General features: G+C 31.9%; 1 protein-coding gene across 2 annotated transcripts in view; it reads left to right on the plus strand.

Annotated features, from left to right (window-relative positions):
* LOC139497244 (phospholipase ABHD3-like) overlaps window positions 1–16,151 on the plus strand; it is a 39,264-nt gene extending 23,113 nt beyond the window's left edge. Inside the window, exons 7-11 of one of the 2 annotated variants that reach the window (XR_011657730.1) lie at window positions 1,601–1,777; window positions 3,146–3,197; window positions 4,242–4,407; window positions 12,948–14,994; window positions 15,747–16,151. Coding sequence is in view for 1 of the 2 variants with exons in the window: in XM_071285383.1 (XP_071141484.1) it covers window positions 1,601–1,777; window positions 3,146–3,197; window positions 4,242–4,407; window positions 12,948–13,129 (577 nt within the window). In the remaining variant the exon portion in view is untranslated. Of the gene's footprint in view, window positions 1–1,600; window positions 1,778–3,145; window positions 3,198–4,241; window positions 4,408–12,947 lie in introns of both variants that reach the window. The other variant, XM_071285383.1, reaches the window with a different exon arrangement.
* The last annotated feature ends 6,458 nt before the right edge of the window (window positions 16,152–22,609 follow it).

The following is a 22,609-nucleotide window of genomic DNA, read 5'->3' on the forward strand; positions in this document are numbered from 1 at the left end:
ATAGAAATCTATGAAATTTTAACACAAGGTTTATGACCACAAAAGGAAGGTTGGGATTGATTTTGGGAGTTTTTTTCCCAACATTTTAGGAATTAGGGGCCAAAAAGGGCCCAAATAAGCATTTTCTTGGTTTTCGCACTATAACTTTAGTTTAAGTTCATAGAAATCTATGAAATTTTGACACAAGGTTTATGACCACAAAAGAAAGGTTGGGATTGATTTTGGGAGTTTTGGTTCCAACAGTTTAGGAATTAGGGGCCAAAAAAGGGCCCAAATAAGCATTATTCTTGGTTTTCGCACAATAATTTTAGTTTAAGTAAATAGAAATCAATGAAATTTAAACACAATGTTTATGACCACAAAAGGAAGGTTGGTATTGATTTTGGGAGTTTAGGTCCCAACAGTTTAGGAATTAGGGGCCAAAAAGGGACCCAAATAAGCATTTTTCTTGGTTTTCGCACCATAACTTTAGTATAAGTAAATAGAAATCTATGAAATTTAAACACAAGGTTTATGACCATAAAAGGAAGGTTGGTATTGATTTTGGGAGTTTTGGTCCCAACAGTTTAGGAATAAAGGGCCCATAGGGTCCAAAATTAAACTTTGTTTGATTTCATCAAAAATTGAATAATTGGGGTTCTTTGATATGCCAAATCTAACTGTGTATGTAGATTCTTAATTTTTGGTCCCGTTTTAAAATTGGTCTACATTAAAGTCCAAAGGGTCCAAAATTAAACTAAGTTTGATTTTAACAAAAATTGAATTCTTGGGCCTCTTTGATATGCTGAATCTAAACATGTACTTAGATTTTTGATTATGGGCCCAGTTTTTAAGTTGGTCCAAATCAGGATCCAAAATTATTATATTAAGTATTGTGCAATAGCAAGAAATTATCAATTGCACAGTATTCAGCAATAGCAAGAAATCTTCAATTGCACAGTATTGTGCAATAGCAAGAAATCTTCAATTGCACAGTATTGTGTAATAGCAAATATTTTCAATTGCACAGTATTGCACAATAGCAAGAAATATCTAATTGCACAATATTGTGCAATAGCAAGAAATTCCAATTGGATTTCAATTGGAGTTATCTTTCTTTGTCCAGAATAGAAGTTGAATCAACTTAAATCATTGTTTTATACAATATACAATGTATATTCACTTTTACTACCAACTGATAGATTAAAACAATCTTTACCATTCAGTAATAACAAGCACTTTTTTTACATTTTAATATTTTATGATGTATTTAAAGAGTAGTTATTGTTGCAAACTTTTTTTCATTTCAGATTTCATAAATAAAAAGAAAATTTCTTCAAACATTTTTTTGAAAGGATTAATATTCAACAGCATAGTGAATTGCTCAAAGGCAAACATTTTTTTTTTAAGTTCATTAGACCACATTCATTCTGTGTCAGAAACCTATGCTGTGTCAACTATTTAATCACAATCCAAATTTAGAGCTGAATCCAGCTTGAATGTTGTGTCCATACTTGCCCCAACCGTTTAGGGTTCAACCTCTGCGGTCGTATAAAGCTGCGCCCTGCGGAGCATCTGGTTTTAATTTACATTCATGTTCAATATCTTTGATTGTTTACAGAATGCAGATGCTTAATTATCTGGCGAGGTCAGGTGACAAGAGTCAGTTAGAGGCTGGGATGTGTATCTCAGTAGCATGGAATGTCTTTGAGTCGGTCGAGTCTCTGGAGAAACCAGGACTAAATCTACACGTTATCAACAGACAACTGTCAAAAACATTAGTACAGATGGTTCAAAGGTTAGTAAAGGTTAAACCACAAATGTATATCTCAGTAGCATGGATTGTCTTTGAGTCGGTCGAGTCTCTGGAGAAACCAGGACTTAATCTACATGTCATCAACAGACAACTGTAAAAAACATTAGTAACAGATGGTTCAAAGGTTAGTCAAGGTTATACATGTAATATAAATGGTTCAGAGGTTAGCAAAGGTCAACATTATGTTCAGGATTCCCTTTGAAAAAACAAGGACTAAACATTTGGAAATACAAAAACTTTTACAGTTTTTTAACTTGTATTATATGATAATTGTGGTATGACCATTCTCCACCAAAAACCATATGATGTCAAGCAAATATAGTTTACTAGACAATCTTCACCAATGAGCAAAAACCATACCACATCATGCACATAGCAAGTTATAAGTAGACCTTACTTGACAAATGTAAAACAATTCAAAAAGAAAAACTCAGACGTAGGATTTAACCGAGATTCCTTGGCTCATCAAACAAACTAAATTCAGAAATTATTCCATGCATTTATTTTTGTGATTTTTTGAAAAATAGACAAAAAATGTGAGATTAATTATTGCGATGTCAGGAAAATCTTGCATACAGATATATGTATCAGATATCAGAATGTGAGTTCTTATTATTGCAATACTCACTCAGTCGCATTATTTGTATTAATAAAAACCTGGCAATAATTTCTGAATTTACAGTATTCTTCTAATTGTTCAAGTGAAACATGTGTCTTATTGAAATATATTCTTGTTACTGATATTTTTTCATGGGAATGATTTTTTTAGGTTCTCATATCAAACCATAGACTTCATAATCTTTATTGATGGGATGTTTGGTTTGATTCCTTCAGAACATGTTTATATATGTTGTAGTCTTACTTGTACAGAGCAGATAATTTCATTCAGAGTTTTGTTTACAATTTAGAGGGAACTGATTTGCAACATTCACATTTTTGTGCAAATTTGATAAGTGTTTTTGTGCTTTTTTATGCCCCACCTACGATAGTAGAGGGGCATTATGTTTTCTGGTCTGTGCGTCCGTTCGTTCGTCCGTTCGTTCGTCCGTCCGTCCGTCTGTCCCGCTTCAGGTTAAAGTTTTTGGTCAAGGTAGTTTTTGATGAAGTTGAAGTCCAATCGACTTCAAACTTATTATACATGTTCTCTATGATATGATCTTTTTAATTTTAATGCCAAATTAGAGGGTTTACCCCAATTTCACGGTCCATTGAACATAGAAAGTGATAGTGCGAGTGGGGCATTTGTGTACTGGGGACACATTCTTGTTTTATATAATTTAAGAATAAACATGGATACTTTTATCTTTTTATCAATAACTAATTTGAATTGTAGTATTCTTCTATTTTTAGCAATATGGAAGTGTTTGAAAACCATTTTGACAACTTGGATCATATATTGAAGGTGAATATATAATATTAAAAATAAAGATGTTGTATGATTGACAAAGAGAACAAAGGACACATAGATAAACAATTATAGGTCACCATTAGGAGTGATCTTTTTTTTTACAATTGAAAAGGTGATTTACAAACTGCAAAAAAAATAATTTAATCCAGGATTAAAAACAAATATTTAACACTGAGTTATGTCCCTTTGTTCATATTCTTGCATACAAAGTTAATGAGAGCTGTTTAGAATAAAACTTTCACAATGACCTAATATTGAGCAATCTGCAATTGAGGTCAAGTTTTACTTCTACATTGTACATGTTGTATATTGCTGTAAGTAATTGAAGTTTCACTAGATGGAGGAATGTTAAAGAAAAAAAAATATTTGTTTGTCAGAATTTACTTGTTTTAAATATGAATGAGAGATATTGTGGGATTGAAGTCAAAAACAAACAATCAACACATTTTCATCCAAATACTGTTGATGCAATTTTCTTTAGTCTAGAATTTTAGTTTATTGAAGGATCTTTTGTATGATTTAAGTAAATTTATTTAAATTGTAAAAGTATTCAAATTAGATCTTGCAGCAATATAGCCTTTTTGTGCTAATGCAGTGTAAAGCAACCAACAATCAATCAAAGACTTTGGATTCATTATTATTTTTGGAAACTAATTTTCATGGATTTTGTTGGTATATAAATGATCAATGAATGATATATTATAAAGGCTTGTTTTAGTTTAAGGTTTGTTTTAGCTTCAGGGTTTATATAAGTTAGCTATTCCGTGTGATGCGTTTTCAGATTTATCACTCAACATCTTCCTGTTTACCGAGCACTTGTATCTTTTTACACATGTAGCCAAGTTGAAAATTTTTGTCACACTTTTCTCAGGAACTATGATACAAGGAATTCTGAAATTTGGTTTCAGGGTTAACATACTATGTAAGTCAGCTATACCGTATGATGCGTTTTCAGATACATCACTCAACAACTTTGACGGGGGTATCATCAGTGAGCAGTAGCTCACAGTTTCACTTGATTTTTTTTATTGTTTTCAGTCCTCAACGATTCGTGAGTTTGACGAAAGATTTACATCAAAGATCTTTGGTTATGATACATGGCAGGACTACTATAAAGAAGCATGTCTACATGATAAAATACATGCTCTTAAAGTTCCAGTGTTAGTGTTAAATGCAGCTGATGACCCCTTCTCTCCTCATCATGGTAAGTGGCTAATAAAATATGAATAAGTGGATGTTGTATGAGCGCCATGAGACAACTCTCCATCCAAGTCATAGTGTGTGAAAAATAAACAAAGGTCAAAGTAGTTACTACCTCCAACACAGGGCCTTGGCTTACACTGAAAACACAAGCTATAGATGCACTATGAGTTGTAATGTGTTAGCAGTGGCAATTGTCTTAACTGACAATCCATACCCCCAAATGTGACCTACCAAATAAAGTGTATCATGGGGTTTGTACTTACATGATGAACATAACAGGTGTCACAATGGAGCAGGATCTGCTTTCTCTTCTAGTACACCTGAAATCACCCCTAGTATTTGGTAGGGTTCGTGTTGCTTAGTCTTTTAATAGTTTTCTTTGTTGTGTTTTGTGTACTTTTGTTTGTCTTTTTCATTTTTAGACAACAATGTATATGCTCTTGTTACAGTTTGTTCTTACATTTTGATATTACACCACTGTTCCAAGATAAGGGAAGAATTGAGGTTTCTCAAATATGTTGCCCACCACATTCTGAATGTGTCTGTTCCAAGTCAAGAGCCCATATTTTAGTGGTTGACATTGGTTGCTGTCTCATATTTGTTTGGAGTTGGGTTGGTTATTTTTGGCTAATTGTTTGGTCCATAATCTAGCTGTTGGTTTTCTTACTTGAAATGTTTTATATTTTATGATGTCAGAGTTTTTTTCAGATTGAAGAATGTTGTAGGGTGAATTTTAGTTTCTTACATCAAAATCATTTTGACTGTAGTATGTAATTGTCTCTTTTCAATCATACCACCTCTCTTTATTTTTATGCCAAAGCAAAAATAATCTATAACTGAAATTAATTCTTTTTATTGAGGTTATTTATTATAAACAAACACCCAAGAATGTAAATCAGGAAATTAAAAAAAATTAATCTACACAAAAACTGAAGTTCATCTTAATTCTCATTTGCATAATGCATGAGGTATTTATCTGGGCTATTTTCTGATAAAAGTTTACTTTTAACACCATGTTACTTCCTGTGAGGTTCAAATTGTGGAATGTACCTACACAATTTTTATACAGAATTAATAAGACAGCTTCTTTAAGAAATAGCTGCTGTTTAATTGACACCTTACAGGTTGATTACTTAAAAAGGGATTAAAAAAAAGAAATGTAGCACTTAGAAATTATTATATATGTTAGATATTAGATATTCTTTCATTTGGGATGTATTTGTACCTTACATTCAAATGGCTCAAACCAATTTTAGAGCACAAATTGAGGTTTTTGTTTCATCTGTAACCAAGCATCCTATCCACAAAATTCCATCTCTGTCAAAATCCAGACCAACAGGAAGCACAACTCCCAGGGGTTTTATATCCTTATATAAAATAATCTCCCCAGTAGGACTTAGTATATGTAATGCATGATTACTAAAATCAGACACAACAATCATCTCATTAGAAGAAACTGCTATATCAACTGGGGTAAAATAAGTTTCATCTGTATTTACACTACCACAGCCATTATAAGTCCATTGGAGTTCACCACCATAATCTAAAACTACAATCCTTCCCTTAAATAGACTGCCGAACATATCAACTATGAAGACTTTTTCATTATGAGTTTTGATTCTCCATGGAAAAGTAAAAAGTTTCTGATTGTCTGTGTCATACTCATATGTATGTTGTATGTCACCTTTCTGATTCATAACTACAACTTTTGCATGTTTTGAGAGAAATTCTGATTCAAACAGTCCTACTACTATCTGGTTAGGCCAGGGTTTTTTAATTTGTTGGTTTACGGATTTTCCCCATGAAAAAGTCGGGTCGGTCGGTCGGGAAAAAAAAGAAAAAAAATATCTTTCAAGACAGAAAAATATGCAAATAAATATATATTTCACCTTTCTGACAATATGTTTGTTATGCTATTTTGTCATCATTTCTTAGATTTTAGTTAGATGCAATTGTATTGCTCAGCTGTCATAAACATCGCATGACATTCTAATAATTTTCCGTACAAAAAGGGGGGGATGCACGGAAAAGACGAAATTAAACAAGAAAAACAGATTCGCGTAGCTCTTTATCAACTCAAGAAAACTTGTTGAAGTATGATCTTCAAGCATGAAAACTGATAAAGAAAAAAAATGTAAAAACGTCGTACGAAAATAAGTTTCAACACACGTGTCAAAAACGAAATAGACTCGTCCACTGGAAAAACGAGAATATCGGGTTAATCTGTTGTCATGCATTCCCGTTTTTTTATCCAAATGGACGATATTTTTTTATTATCTATAAAACAAGAAAATTCAAAATGATTATTTAATATTCAGTACTTTAACTTGATATCTTCCACCTGTGTACATTTGGACAAGTCTATTTCTATCAGATGATGCATCTTACGGACTGATTACAAATACGGGAAACGAACTCATTGTGTAGTTGGTTTTAAACACAGGTTTCGTTTCGCAAAATTATATGCGCAAACGACATTTCAAGGTCATTTATAATTGATTTGTCAATTTTTAGAAACGTAAACTGGAAGTTTTATTTTTTCACTACAGAAAGTGTTATCAATTTTGTTAGTGATTAAAGCATTTCATTTCATAAAAAAAAAAAGATTGTTTAATTATTTTCCAGGGATAATGCATTTGTTAAGGTCGGCGGGAATAAAAAAGCATGAAAGTCAATTTTATTTTTATTCTGGAAATCAGCAAAATCGGGTCGGCGGATCCGTTAACCAACAAATTAAAAAATTCTGGCCTTATCTTTGTCCACGTGAACACCTGCTGTTTTCAAAGGAGAAAATGATTTGAAAATATTTACTTCTCCATCATTATAAAGTTTTAAATCATGTTCCATAGATGAAATGATTAGGTCTCCATTGTGTTGTATTGCCATATCAACAACTGTAATTTCAACTTCTTTCTGTACTTTGATATTGTCATCCTCAAATTTCACTGCTTTTAATTTCTCATTAAAACAAGCTATGAAAGCTGTATTATTATCACAATGTTGTATACTTACAATAATGTGTATATCAAATTTTTCACGACTTCTAAATCTGGAATTGTGTAAAGATTTCCAAACTCTGATCTTAATTCACCCTCAAACTTCTTCGAATAAATTCCTGGAATGAACTTAGTTTTCTTGAGATCAATTTCTGTATCTGATTTATTTGGCAGTTTGAAGTCCATCGTTTTATTTGTGGAAAAAATGTCAGATGATTGGTGAGAGAGGAGTGTGTTGTCCAACATACCTTTCCTCAGTACTAGGTCATCTTTATTCATTGTGATAGTTGAAAGTTTTGTTTTGATTTTATTCTCAAGTGGCCTCCATTTTGTTTCAAGTTCTAGTAGGAGATCCCTTGCATATCTTGATATTGTTTCTGTCATTTCCTTTTCAGTTTGAATTATTTTATCTTTTGTCTCTTTAAAATTCTTGTCTCCTTCTAAAAGGAGCTGTTCGTATTTCACTTTTCCATTTTCATGCCATTGAATATCCGTTTCAATTTTCCCCTTCAGAGCACTGAACTCGGAAACAATAGAATCATAAACTTCTTTAAGTTTTTTGAATTCATGTTTTTGATGGGACTCAGTTAAACACTCGGTACATATAGGATATTTGCACTCACTGAAATTACAGTAAACAAAACATTTTTGTTCACTGTGGATTGTACATGGTATATTATGAAGATCCACCTTACGGATTGTTGCAGCAGCATCCTCGGTTCCACATTCTTTTAGATTTAGAATTTCATGTTTGTCAGATGATTTGATTTTACTATGAATCCTTGAATTACACAATTGACATAAAAATAAATCACAGTTTATACCTTTCCACTTAATGTTTGATTCTTCACAGAACTGACACAAAGCTGGAATCTGAGCTTTTTCTATAGACTGTGAAAATGCCATTTAACAATTTAGTCAGTTGAAATTTGGCCATCACATTAACAAATGCACAAGCATATGAAAAGTATAAATGGACAGCTTTATCAGTAAATAGGAGTGTAAAGTCTAATTTGATAAACTTTACAATATTTTCATCATTTTATTATCATCTTTACATTTGTATATGGTCTAAATTTCGTACATTGTGATTTAAAATATGACATATGATAATACCTATGATAATTCATCTACATTTGATAATGAAATATGACAGTAAAAGTTATCATTTTGACCGAATAAAATTTTTATTATAACACCACAAAAAGATTAAATGTTTAAATATAGTTTTTGTCGAGCCTGCGACTTTTGTTGCAGAAAGCTCGACATAGGGATAGTGATGGGGCGGCGGCAGCGTTAGCTAACTTCTTAAAAGCTTTATATTTTAGAAGGGGGAAGACCTGGATGCTTCATACGTTGTATATAGATGCCTCATGTTACGAAGTTTCTGTCAGTCACATGTCCAATGTCCTTGACCTCATTTTCATGGTTCAGTGACCACTTGAAAAAAAAAGTTCAGAATTTTTGTAATGTTGAATTCTCTCTTATTATAAGTAATAGGATAACTATATTTAGTATGTGCGTACCTTGCAAGGTCCTCATGCCCGTCAGACAGTTTTCACTTGACCTCGACCTCATTTCATGGATCAGTGAACAAGGTTAAGTTTTGGTGGTCAAGTCCATATCTCAGATACTATAAGCAATAGGGCTAGTATATTCGGTGTATGGAAGGACTGTAAGGTGTACATGTCTAGCGTGCAGATGTCACCTGACCTTGACCTCATTTTCATGGTAACTCAGTGTTCAAAGTTAAGTTTTTGAGTTTTGGTCTTTTTATCTAATATTATATGCCAAAGGTCAACTATATTTGGTATATGAAAATATTTTATGATCTATATGTAAGTCCCGCAGGTTTTATTTGACCATGACCTCAATTTCACGGTTCATTGCACAGTGTTAAGTTTTTGTATTTTGGTCTGTTTTTCTTAAACTATAAGTAATAGGTCAACTATATTTGTTGTATGGAAGCATTGTACATGTCTACATGGCATGGTTCATCTGACCTTGACCCTTTTCATGGTTCATTGGTCTTTGTTTAGCTATCTTGGTTAATGTTAAGTTTATGTGGCAGTTGTAATAAAGCTTTAGGACTATCAACATAATATCAATGATTAGTAAAGAATGCGAGACATTTCAGTGTGTGCACTCTTGTTTAGCTATAATTAGGATGACATGACAAATACTGTCAATACATGTTTTGGTTGGGTGTTATTACCTCAGAGTATCACCAGCACAGTATTGTAATGACATGACAATTGGAATATTGTATAGTTGGTATATTTAGCTTTGAAGAGACGTCAATTGTCTACCTAAGGAAAAGATAACCTCAGTTGTCTTTGGCAAAACGGTTAGGAATTTTTGGTCTCCAATGCTCTTCAAATTTGTACTTTACTTTCCCTTTTTAACTTCAAGAGTCACTGATGTGTCTTATGTAGATGAAAAGCCTGTCTGGGGCAAATACAAAATTTCAATCCTGGTATCATAGTACGAATAAGAAGGGAACATTTCATTAGATATTAGATATAGAAAAGAAGATGTGGTATGATTACCATTGAGAAAACTCTTTACAAGAGACCAAATGATACAGTAATTAACAGCTTTTGGTCACCATATGGCCTTCAACAATGAGTAAAGCACATAAGGCTTTTTGATATATGAGTTTATATTTTTAGGCAGTTAAGCTGCCTTATGCGAGCACCCTGGATTTGTGTGCTACCCAATAAATCCTGAAATACGTGCCATTGTGTTATCATCTAGCTGGCTACTATATTATTTATAACTTATTGGACAGTTTTTTCATACTTTTCATTCTGGATTACAAAAAATATGACCAGAAAAACCTTAAATGATCGTCGATTTTCCCAAAAGTTTTGAAGTTGCACATAGGAAGTAGAGCACATTAGGAATCCTTATGTAGTTTATTATCTCCTGAGCTTTTGGCTAAGATGTCAAAGAACCTATGTATGAAATATTTAATTGCCGAAAAACTCTAAAGACAAGTAGTTAAGATTTCCCAAATTGCAAAAGTCGTAGGAATATTTTTTGTCGTCAATACGTAGTCAACTACGTATATATACGTCAGTAGTTCAACTGATCACACTGTTAGCGGCAATTTTGAATTAAAAGACGAAATTTTCGTATCTTTTCAATTTGGACGCAGGGGTTCAAATTAGCGCTGGTCCGAGGTCTGCGACCTTCCACTTGTGCAGTCGGACTTTCTACTTGGTTACTAGCTACGCCCGACATGCCCGACGGACCTTGAAAGAAAATAAAAAAATAACTTTGCAAACATTTTTACCAAAGTTTCCTATTAATAAACGATCTCAAACTTATTTTCATCATTACTATTCATGACAGCGATGTTCAATTTGTTCAACCGCTAGCTTTATACAGAAAATCGCCGACAAATAATGTGTAAATCCGAGTAAAATAGTATCTCACTATCTGTCAAAAACAACATTGAAAACAAAATGGATCTGATTCCGGATGCGGATAAGGGTAATCCCCAGGTTTTGGCTAATAACTAAAAAATACCAGACAGGTGACAAAATACATCTATGCATGGTAAATAAATATAAACACTAGAATTAAAAACCAAAAGATATATGTAAAAGAAAGAAAAAGCAGAAAATATTTTGTACACCAATTTTAATGTCAAAATCCAATACAAGGTGACAGCTGGGAACAGTTTTTTTAACAATATATATGTTCCTGGTAACAATAATTTTTTTTTATCAGTGATAAATGTTGGTAATGCATGTTAAATGCTTTTCAAGTTAAACATATTACTGCAATTTTAAGGGGTATTTTTTCTTCTCAATTTTGATAGGTCATGCAGTTAAAATAGCTGGAAGTTTCTTAAAAAAAAAAAGTGGTATGATTGCCAATGAGACAACTATCCGCAAGAGACCAAAAATGACCAAAACTTGGTAACGGTCAAGATCCCCACCCCATAACCATATATATTTATGTATGGGACAATATAACAAATCATATGAAATATAGGTGGGGTTCGTGGGGCCACTCTACTCCTTTCTGTTTGAGAATTTATAACGGTGGAGATCCACAATCTTAAACAATATATATTTATGTATGGGACAATATTACAAATCAAATGAATATTATTATAAGGGGTCCCTATGGTCACTGTACACCATCCTGTTTGAGAACTTGGAGAAATTCGAGATCATCACCCCTTTACCATATATACTCATGTATAAGACTATATAGTAAATCAAATGAAATATAGGGGAAGTCCCTGTGGTCACCCTACCCCTCATGTTTAAGAACTTTGAAACAGTTGGGATCCCCAACTCTAAATTAAATGAAATATAGGGGGGAGTTCCTGCAGTCACCTGATTTAGAAATTGGAAACAGTCGAGATACCCACCTTTAAATTAAACCATATATATTCATGTATGAGAACTAATCAAATGAAATATAGGGAGAGTCCTACCCAATCCTGTTTGATAACTTAGAAACAGATGAGATCCCCACCCCTCAACCATATATATTCATATAAAAAAGAAGATGTGGTATGATTGCCAATGAGACAACTATCCACAAAAGACCGAAATGACACAAACATTAACAAATATAGGTCACCGTACGGCCTTCAACAATGAGCAAAGCCCATACCATATTCATGTATTGGACAATATAACAAATCAAATGAAATATAGGGGAAGTCACTGGGGTCCCCCACCCCCTCCTGTTTGAAAACTTGATAACGGTCGAGATACCCACCCATAAACCATATATATTCATGTATGGGACAATATAAAAAATCAAATGAAAAATAGGGGTAGTCCCTAGGGTCACCCCACATCCTCTTGTGTGTGTTTTGAGAACTTGTAAAAGATTGAGATACCAACGCCTAAACCATATTCATTCCTGTTTGTCATTTCAAAAAAGATTGAATGACATACAAGGTCAATCTCATAGGCGACACATATGCATTTCACTTTGCTAGACCCTAACACCTGTCATTTTATTCCAAACTTAGACATCATGGACTTGGGGTGAAGGTGGGAGTCTTTTACATTTACTATGGACAGGTCAGTCAGACCTCACCATTGATCCCTGTAGTAGTAAACATTTGTCTGATTTGTGTCTCATAACTTTTGTACTGTACAACACAAACTCAGTTTTCCATTCAGGGAAGCAAGTCCATTCATACTTTTACAAGCTCGTACTAAAGTCATCTTGAACTACTAACAGTCAACAAATACGAACAATTACGATCAACTAGAATTACTGCAATCATTGCAAATTTGTACCACTGCTGACTCATGAAAGACTCATGACCATTCGTGGTCATGTGCGTTGGTATTGAAAACCTTTATAAAATATGAATCATTTGCCTTAATGATTAATTCATTAAATGAACATAAATGTACAATTATATATGAATGTTTAATGTTTGTTCTTTTAAATCTTTAAAAAAAAGTTGAAGGAACATTGCCACAGTTTTCATAATTATGTTTGCCTTGGTTTTTGGTTAACTGCCTACAGTGCTTACAGCGCTTTGATTTCTTTCTTTCAGCAATTCCAGTGAAAGAAGCAGAAGAGAATGAAAACATTGCAATTGTAGTAACATCACATGGTGGCCATATTGGGTTTATGGAAGGTTTTATACCAAGGAACAGTACGTTTATGGATAAACTTTTCTCACAATATGTTAAAGCTGTGGTTACTCATGGTCCAACACATCTGAAACAAGAGTAAAATGTCTCAAAGGAAATCTGTATAGAACTATATGCAGAAAGGAGGAAACAAATTTCCATGGATCATCAATGTATGGCTATGTATACAGAATAATCTGGATATAATTTTCCTATTCAAGGAATATTAGTTAAATATGTGACAAGAACAACATTTGTTCTATGAAAACAACCTGTTCGAGATATACCCTGAAACAGGAACTAACCACAAAACATTGGATATGACTTACATGGCACTGGAGGCATTGTTTTAGAAACAGGCTAGTGAAAAACATTTCATGGTGCAGTTTTTAAAACCTAGTTTTGTTGTTATCTATGACAAACAAAATCATTAAACTATAACTAGTCATTATTCTAAACACATTTGAAAATTACTTACTTGAAACTAGCATATGTTCCTACCCTGTACAATGAAACTTGTCTTAAATTCTGTACAACAGAGACCTATCACAGTTTTTGTCTGAATGTACATAGGAAATTCTTTAGTTTATTCATAAAAAGAAGACAACTGCATTATATCTTTAATTTTGGAGCTGTAATTTTTGTGCAAATATTTTGAAGTGCTTTAATAGCCTATTGATAAAACATTACTAGTAAATCAAAATAATTTGGGTTGATTTTGGACTATTCTTAGTTGTATAACTTGAAGCCAGGTGTATCACTGAATCATAGTTGTTTTATCTATTAAATGTTAAAACAAACCAGACAAAATCAAAAATTGAAATGACCTTTTGCATGAAAATGTGTATGAATATGTGTAGTAAAGTATGACAGTAATGTGAGAAAAACTCGTTAACTTTTGCACATGTCAAATATTCTTTTAATGAACAATGATGAAAATTTGAACAAAAAAATACCATATATTGCAATGCATTAGATCTTGATATGAACAATTATACCCCTTGTCTTTCTCCATTTCATGTCTGTTTTATTCTCTTCTTTCAATGAAATGTAAACAATTTTATCTAAACAAGACCAGCTTTGAAATTTGACTTTTGAAAATTACACCCAAAAATGTAGATATATGCTTAAATTTATATACCTTTCATTGAGAATCCACCATTTTTGACATAAGAAAACGCCTGTTCCAAGTCAGGAGTATGACAGTTGTTATCCATTCGTTTGATGAGTTTGAATTTTTGATTTTGCCATTAGATTGGGGACTTACCATTTTGAATTTTCCTTCCAGTTCAGTATTTTTGTGGTTTTACTGGATATTTAATGTCACACTGTTCGCTTATATGAGTCTGTGTCAAATTTACATCTTTCAATCTTGTTATACTTTATTTATATCCCAGGATTTGACTAGAATTTTAGTAATGTTACAATAATTAGAAATATTGCAAAGAACAAAAGGTATCACTGTATACTGGTAGTTTTCTGTTTTCGTATTCTGTTGAAATAACTTTGTTCAGACCAGTAATGTGAAAAGGCTTGATTCCATAAATACATTCTATCATGGCACAGATTTAAATGTTCAACAAAAGACAATTTTTTCTTTAAGAAATGGTTATACCCACCAAAATGTTTTCCTTAATCCACAAAAAATGGCACCCATGATGATTCCACAGTAATGTGTTGTGTTTGTGTTTTGAATGTGTGTATGAATATATTTGTGGTGTTTCTGATCAATTTAAACCATATATTTCACAATTTATTATGTAATTTCTTACCATGACTAGTCTCTGTGCTTCAAATTATGTGTTCACCAACATTCACTATTATAGAAGATGTGAACTTATTGAATTGAATGTTTAATATGCAATTTTATATACACAATTGTTTATTTTTTTTCATATGTATTATGGTTGTTGTTTTTAGATCTACATTAAATATATCTAAATGTCCAGTACACAATCATTCACTATTGTTTAAGAACAACAAATATATTAATTTTGAATCTTTCATCAATTTTATGATTTTTTAGGTCCTTATTTATTAACTAGATATGAGCATCAGTAGTTAACCATTGATGAAATATCACGTATCAATTAAAAAGACTAACCATAGATAAATACAAAACTGAGAAAATAACTTTTTCATTTCTTTTCCTGTCAAAAGGTATTTACAGATTATTTTTATAATACATGTATTTGTATTATGTTTATTTATAGAAAACCAAATGAATACAAAATGTGTCTTTTATTATGTAAATGCCAGAATATAAAAAATAATTGGAAATTTTTTGGTCATCTGCCAAAGATGCTAAGAACATGGTAAACCTTTTCAATATGTTGGTGTTCACTTTTCCTGCTTATGAAAATGTTACCAAAAATGGAGTAAAATGCTGAGATAGGCCAGTCATATTCAATGCCAAACATTAAGCAATTATAGTTATTTAATTTATGTAATTATTTATCATTTGTCATTTCAATATAAAATTATATACTATTTTTTGCGCCTGTCCCAAGTCAGGAGCCTCTGGCCTTTGTTAGTCTTGTATTATTTAAATTTTAGTTTCTTGTGTACAATTTGGAAATTAGTATGGCGTTCATTATCACTGAACTAGTATATATTTGTTTAGGGGCCAGCTGAAGGACGGCTCCGGGTGCGGGAATTTATCGCTACATTGAAGACCTGTTGGTGACCTTCTGCTGTTGTGTTTTTTTATTTTCTTCGAGTTGTTGTCTCTTTGACACATTCCCCATTTCCATTCTCAATTTTATAGTTTAATTTTTTTGATTATTACATATTATTTATTGATTTTTAAGTTTATAGATTTTATATCTTTTCACAGTTTCTAAATAAATATCGTTAATGTCTTTTCTTTTGAGTTCTTTATCAAATTGTATGAATAAGAATAACTGATGCACTGAACTTTGTGCATTTAACCATGAGTTGTAATCTATGGGAAAAAGCCAAGAGTGGAAATAAAATAACAGATATACCAAACTCAAAGAGAAGTTAAAAGTGGAATGAATTTTGGCAGATTGTTAAAAGTAACAAATTAAAGGTTATATATGACAAAGGATTTTCCATTTTGAACTTTCCTTAGAGTTAGGTATTTTTGTGATCTAACATTTTAATCATTCTTTGTGTCCAAGTGCTTTCAGGAATGATCAAACCTAAACATTGGAAAGCAACGAATATAGAAGACCTTAACACCAGAAGTTTCATATGATTTAAGACGTGTCACGGTACTTGTCTATCCCAAATTCATGTATTTGGTTTTGATGTTATATTTGTTATTCTCGTGGGATTTTGTCTATGTGTGTTACATTTTAGTGTTGTGTCGATGTTCTCCTCTTATATTTAATGTGTTTCCCTCAGTTCTAGTTTGTTACCCCGATTTTGTTTTTTGACCATGGATTTATGAGTTTGAACAGCGGTATACTACTGTTGCCTTTATTTAAAGTGAAAATAAAGTAAAAAATAAATGATGCAAAAACAGGCCAATCAGTACATTAGAGTTAATTTCTATAAGTTTTACTTTGATTTGCATTTTTTCAATCAATTGCGAGATATCCAGCATAGGGCAGCATTAAGGCGCATTATATCTGTGAATCAATGTTTGTCAAAAATTTGCTTGTCACTCTCGATGGTTGTTTCTAACATTCGATCAATTTTGAAACATACTTATTTACAATCTGATGTTTACGTTTAATGAATGTCTGTTGATCTTAACTTAACTTGTAATGTTCAAAATACTGAATTATTGTGTCTCAATTGATACGTTACTCTAGAGCTAGCTCAAAGTACGTTGATTTTGTTAAACGAGGAATACTGCTTTCTCAAAAGTTGCTAAGACAGGGCTATGAATCAATCAAATTCAGGTCATCACTCAAGAAATTGTACGGTCGCCATCATGAGCTGATTGGCCATTATGACAAAAGTGTGTCAGAAATCATATCTGATACTCTTCCTCAGTCATAATAATCTTCCATCATTATCGGACTGAACAAAGAAATAAGATTATGGATGCCGTATACGTTGCAGGAAACGCTTACCCTTCCGGAGCACCAGATTTCACTCCCGATTTTTAGTGGAGTTCGTGTTGTTTCTTAATAATTATTTATAACTGTTGATGTAAATGTCCTTTGGTTTTGTGAGTCTTTGATTGCTCCTTGGTTTTGATTGTTATTGTCTTGTGGTGAATCACAATTAGTAGGTTAAAATATTTGGTATGCAGTTGTATTAGAATTAACATATCTCATTTCCACGGAGAATATTTGGACCTGCCCCCTCAGTCATGGTCTATTGACTGCATTTTTTCTTATTTTACATGTATTAGTTAGTGATTGGGTAAGTTTATGGGGACCCATAAGTGGTAGGTCAATGTTATTTGGTATGCAGTTTTATAAGCATTGGCATATCTCATTTCCATGGATATTGTTTGGCCCAGCCTCCTTTGTCATAGTCTATTGACTTTGAACATTTTGCTTAGTTAACACATGTTAGTTTGTGTGATTAGGTCAGTTCAAGGGGATCCATTAGTTGTAGGCTAATGTTAATTGATATTCAGTATAAGTTTTAGCACATCTCATTGCAATTGAAAATATTTGGTCCTGTCCCCCCCATATAGATTTTATAGCTCCACCCCTCTTCATGGTTCATTTTTACACAGTTTATAAGTTAATGTTTTTGTTTAGATTTGAAGATAGAACAACTTATAATAAGTCAATGGTATTTGGTATACAGTTTAATAAGCATTGGCACATCTCATTTACATGTAGATGGTTAAGTCATGCTCTTTAGTCATGGTTCATTGACTTTGAATATTAGCCTAACTTGTTAGGTATTGCCAATATAATTTCAATATTTGCATAATCAAAATTATAGAAAAGCGAGACACATCTCTGACAATAGTTTATTTATTTTACAATCTTTGAATATCAAAGTACTGTACATGTACTTCATTACTCATTATTCATTATTGTTAATCTAAATGAAAGAGAAAATAATTCAGATTGTTCTTTCATTTACTTTCAGTTTCAAAATGTCATCAATTTTCCCTTTCAGTTTAAAAATGTTATTTTATTTATGTTTTGATTTGTTTTCTTATCTACATTGACAACACACTTTAAATACACTATACACTATTGTACTTTGAAACAGATGAAGATTTATCTTATCACTTATGTTGATCTATTCAAACATTGTAAAAAAATCAGGAAGTATTGTTGACGAAAATATTTGAAAGGCATTGTAGATTTTATCTGAATATTTCAAAGGAAATGGCTGTTCCTCATTCCAGTGATGAAGCCCAGATTCCAGCTTTGTGTCAGTTTTGTGAAGAATCTAACATTAAGTGGAAATGTATAAACTGTGATTTATTTTTATGTCAACTTTGTAATTCAAGGATTCATAACAAAAGTAAAGCTTCTAAAGATCATACAATAATAAACTTAAAAGATTGTGGGACTGAGGAGACAAAATCTACAACTCTAAAGGTAGATCTACAGAATATGCCATGTACAATCCACAGTGAAAGAAAATGCTGGGTTTACTGTAATAACTGCGCTCATCCTATTTGTGCAGATTGTTCAATTGAGTCACATCAAAAACATGAATACAAACAACTTGATGCTGTCTTTAATGCCATTATTTCGGCGATAGATGATCTTAAGAAAAGAATAGATCACGATATTCAATGGTATGAACATGAAAAATTGAATCTAGAACAACTTCTTTCAGATGGAGATAAAAATTTCCAAAATACCAAGGATAAAATAATTGAAACCGAAAAAGAAATGAAAGATACAATATCACGCTATGCTAGTGATCTTTTGCAAGAACTCGAAACAAAATGGAGGCCGCAAGAAATTAAAATCAAAAGAGAACTTTCACATGTTGTAAAGAATAAAGATGACTTGGTAAATAGGAAAGTTATAATAGATAAAACGCTCCAATCTCACCAATCGTCAGACATTTTTTCTGTAAGTAAATCACTAGTGAAAACATTGCCTGAAAAATCAAAAACAATGATCAATCTCAAAAAGACAAATTTTTTTCAAGGATTCAATCTTAAAAATAGTAAGAGTGAAATGAGTGCGGTATTTGGGAATATTAAAATTGTCTCGGATTTAGAATAAGTGGACACTTATATTAGTGTTGAAGGCCGTACCTTGACCTATAATTGTTCGTATTTTGTACATTGAGACATGGATGGAGAGTTGTCTAATTGGAGCTCATACTTCTTTTTCATACTTGTACTTATCGAACTGGTGTGTCTAAATCAAAAGAATTAATATTACTGTAAATAAAAAGTGTTTTAAGCTGGGATGACAAAATGCATCAAGTTAGAAAATCAGAGGATTGCAATTTCAAAGTAAGGAAAGAGGTTTGAATTGTGGTTTTTGTTCATCATCCAAGTATAGTTATAACAATGGATAATCTACTGATAAAATTAGTATTATTTAAACGAAATAAATAGATAACTTGTTTTCGATAATGGAATAAAATCTTTTTAAATATTTTTTCAATGGAATTTAACACAAAAATAGTATAATCAAATCGCATAAAACAATTATAAATTAAGGTAAGATAAGAAAACTATAACTAAATGAGACGCACGAATACCACAAGGACCAACACCTGGTGCATCGATAAGGTTAACGTTTCAATTTATTCCTGTATCACCTGCCAAGGAAATCCAAATTCATTCAAAATGTTTCGATTAATAATAGGACATATTCAGGAAATTTGCAGATCAGATACCTTTATTGGTATTGAATGTCTGCTACCGCGAAATCATGTCGCCAATCAGATAAGACACGGACACAATGTATCCTTCAAAGCAAACTGGGATATTTTTTTTAATTCAAAACATATGAAGCGTTGATTCAAATTATTCCTTTTCATAACTCTGCTAGGGCAGTTTTGTGAAAGGAGCACAGATCTGGTAACGATATGTGTAGAGGATGAATAATGTATTGATTGACATGTATGAGACATGATACGTTGGGACAGAAGATATGGCATTGATGAAAATTGGAACTTTACATTTTGACAAAAGAGGCCCCTCATGGGGGGGGGTCCTAGTAATCACATAATCACCATTTTTTTGCCAATATAATCACATAATCATTAAATATTTGCTTATCTTTAGTAATCAAATAATCATAAACTAAAAATACAGTCCTAGGTAATCAAATAATCATGAAACATTTGGCTTAATAATCAAATAATCATTAAAAAAACGGCCAAGTAATCACATAATCAAAAACCCCATGAGGGCCCTCACAAACTAATTATGATTACGTTTGTTGTAGATTCCAGTTTGAAGTCGTACATCAGTATCAATATCGAAAAGTAATAAAACATAACATTACAAAAAATGAACACCGAGGAAAATTTAAAACGGAAAGATCCTAATAAAATGTCAAAATCAAAACCTCAAACACATCAGACTAATGGATAACAACTGTCATATTTCTGACTTGGTACAGGCATCTTTTAATGTAGAAATAGTGGATTAAATCTATATTATAGCTAGCTAATCACTCACTTGTATGAACGTTGCATAAAGACCATTAAATTGACAACAATTTGTAAATAAAACAATCATACAGGTATAAATGTGACAATGAGGGGTAGAGCAGTCAACCTTGTGTTATATCAATATAAAAAAAAAAAAAAATATGAAGAAAAAGAGACAAAAAGGCATACACACAAAGCACATTAGTTCATTTTATAGTTTGTATGAGATCATGAGATGATAGATTATATGAGATCAGCAGAGGATAGTTTATATGATATCAGTAGAGAATAGTTTATATGAGATCGGTAGATGATAGTTTATATGAGATCAGTAGAGGATAGTTAATATGAGATCAGTAGGGGATAGTTTATATGAGATCGGTAGAGGATAGTTAATATGATATCATTATATGATAGATTATATGAGATCAGTAGAGGCTGATTTATATGAGATCAGTAGAGGATAGGTTATATGAGATCAGTAGAGGATTGTTAATATGAGATCAGTAGATGATATTTTATATGAGATCAGTAGAGGATAGATTATATGAGATCAGTAGAGGATTGTTAATATGAGATCAGTAGGGGATAGTTTATATGAGATCATTAGAGAAGAGTTTATATGTGATCAGTAGATGATAGTTAATATGAGATCGGTAGATAATAGATTATATGAGATCAGTAGAGAATAGTTTTTATGAGATCAGTAGAGAATAGTTTATATGAGATCAGTAGAGAATAGTTTATATGAGATCAGTAGAGAATAGTTTATATGAGATCAGTAGAGGATAGTTTATATGAGATCAACAGATTATAGTTTATATGAGATCAGTAGAGGATAGTTTATATGAGGATATGGGGTTCGTGTTGTTTATTTTTTAGTTTTCTATGTTGTGTCGTGTGTACTATTGTTTTTCTGTTTGTCTTTTTTATTTTTAGCCATGGCGTTGTCAGTTTGTTTTAGATTTATGAGTTTGACTGTCCCTTTGGTATCTTTCGTCCCTCTTTTATATGTGATCAGTAGAGGATAGTTTATATGAGATCAACAGATTATAGTTTATATGAGATCAGTAGAGAATAGTTTATATGAGATCAGTAGAGAATAGTTTATATGAGATCAGTAAATGGCAGATTATATGAGATCAGTTGAGGATTGTTTATATGAGATCAGTAGAGTTTATATTATATTAGATTAGGAGAGGATATTTTATATGAGATCAGTAGAGAATAGTTTATATGAGATCGATGGAGGATAGTTAATATGAGATCGGTAGAGAATAGTTTATATGTGATCAGTATTGAATAGTTTATATGAATTTCAGTTGATGATAGTTTATATGATAATAGTAGATGACAGTTGATATGAGATCAGTAGAGGATAGATTATATGAGATCAGTAGGTAATAGATTATATGATATCAGTAGAGAATAGTTTATATGTAATCAATAGAGGATAGATTATATTAGATTAGTAGAGGATATTTTATATGAGATCAGTAGAGAATAGTTTATATGTAATCAATAGAGGATAGATTATATAAGATTAGTAAAGGATAGTTTATATGAGATAGTAGAGAATAGTTTAGTTTTGGTGGGGTTCGTGTTGTTTATTCTTTAGTTTTCTATGTTGTGTCATGTGTACTATTGTTTTTCTGTTTGTCTTATTCATTTTTAGCCATGGCGTTGTCAGTTTGTTTTAGATTTATGAGTTTGACTGTCCCTTTGGTATCTTTCGTCCCTCTTTTATATGCAATCAATAGAGGATAGATTATATTAGATTAGTAGAGGATAGTTTATATGAGATCAGTAGAGAATAGTTTATATGAGATCAGTATTGAATAGTTTATATGAATTTCAGTTGATGATAGTTTATATGATAATAGTATATGACAGTTGATATGAGATCAGTAGAGGATAGATTATATGAGATCAGTAGAGAATAGATTATATGAGATCAGTATTATATAGTTTATGTGAGATCAGTATTGAATAGTTTATATGAAGTTCAGTTGATGATAGTTTATATGATAATAGTAGATGACAGTTGATATGAGATCAGTAGAGG

The sequence above is a fragment of the Mytilus edulis genome, chromosome 12, assembly GCF_963676685.1.
Source record: "Mytilus edulis chromosome 12, xbMytEdul2.2, whole genome shotgun sequence".
Lineage (NCBI taxonomy): Eukaryota > Metazoa > Mollusca > Bivalvia > Mytilida > Mytilidae > Mytilus > Mytilus edulis.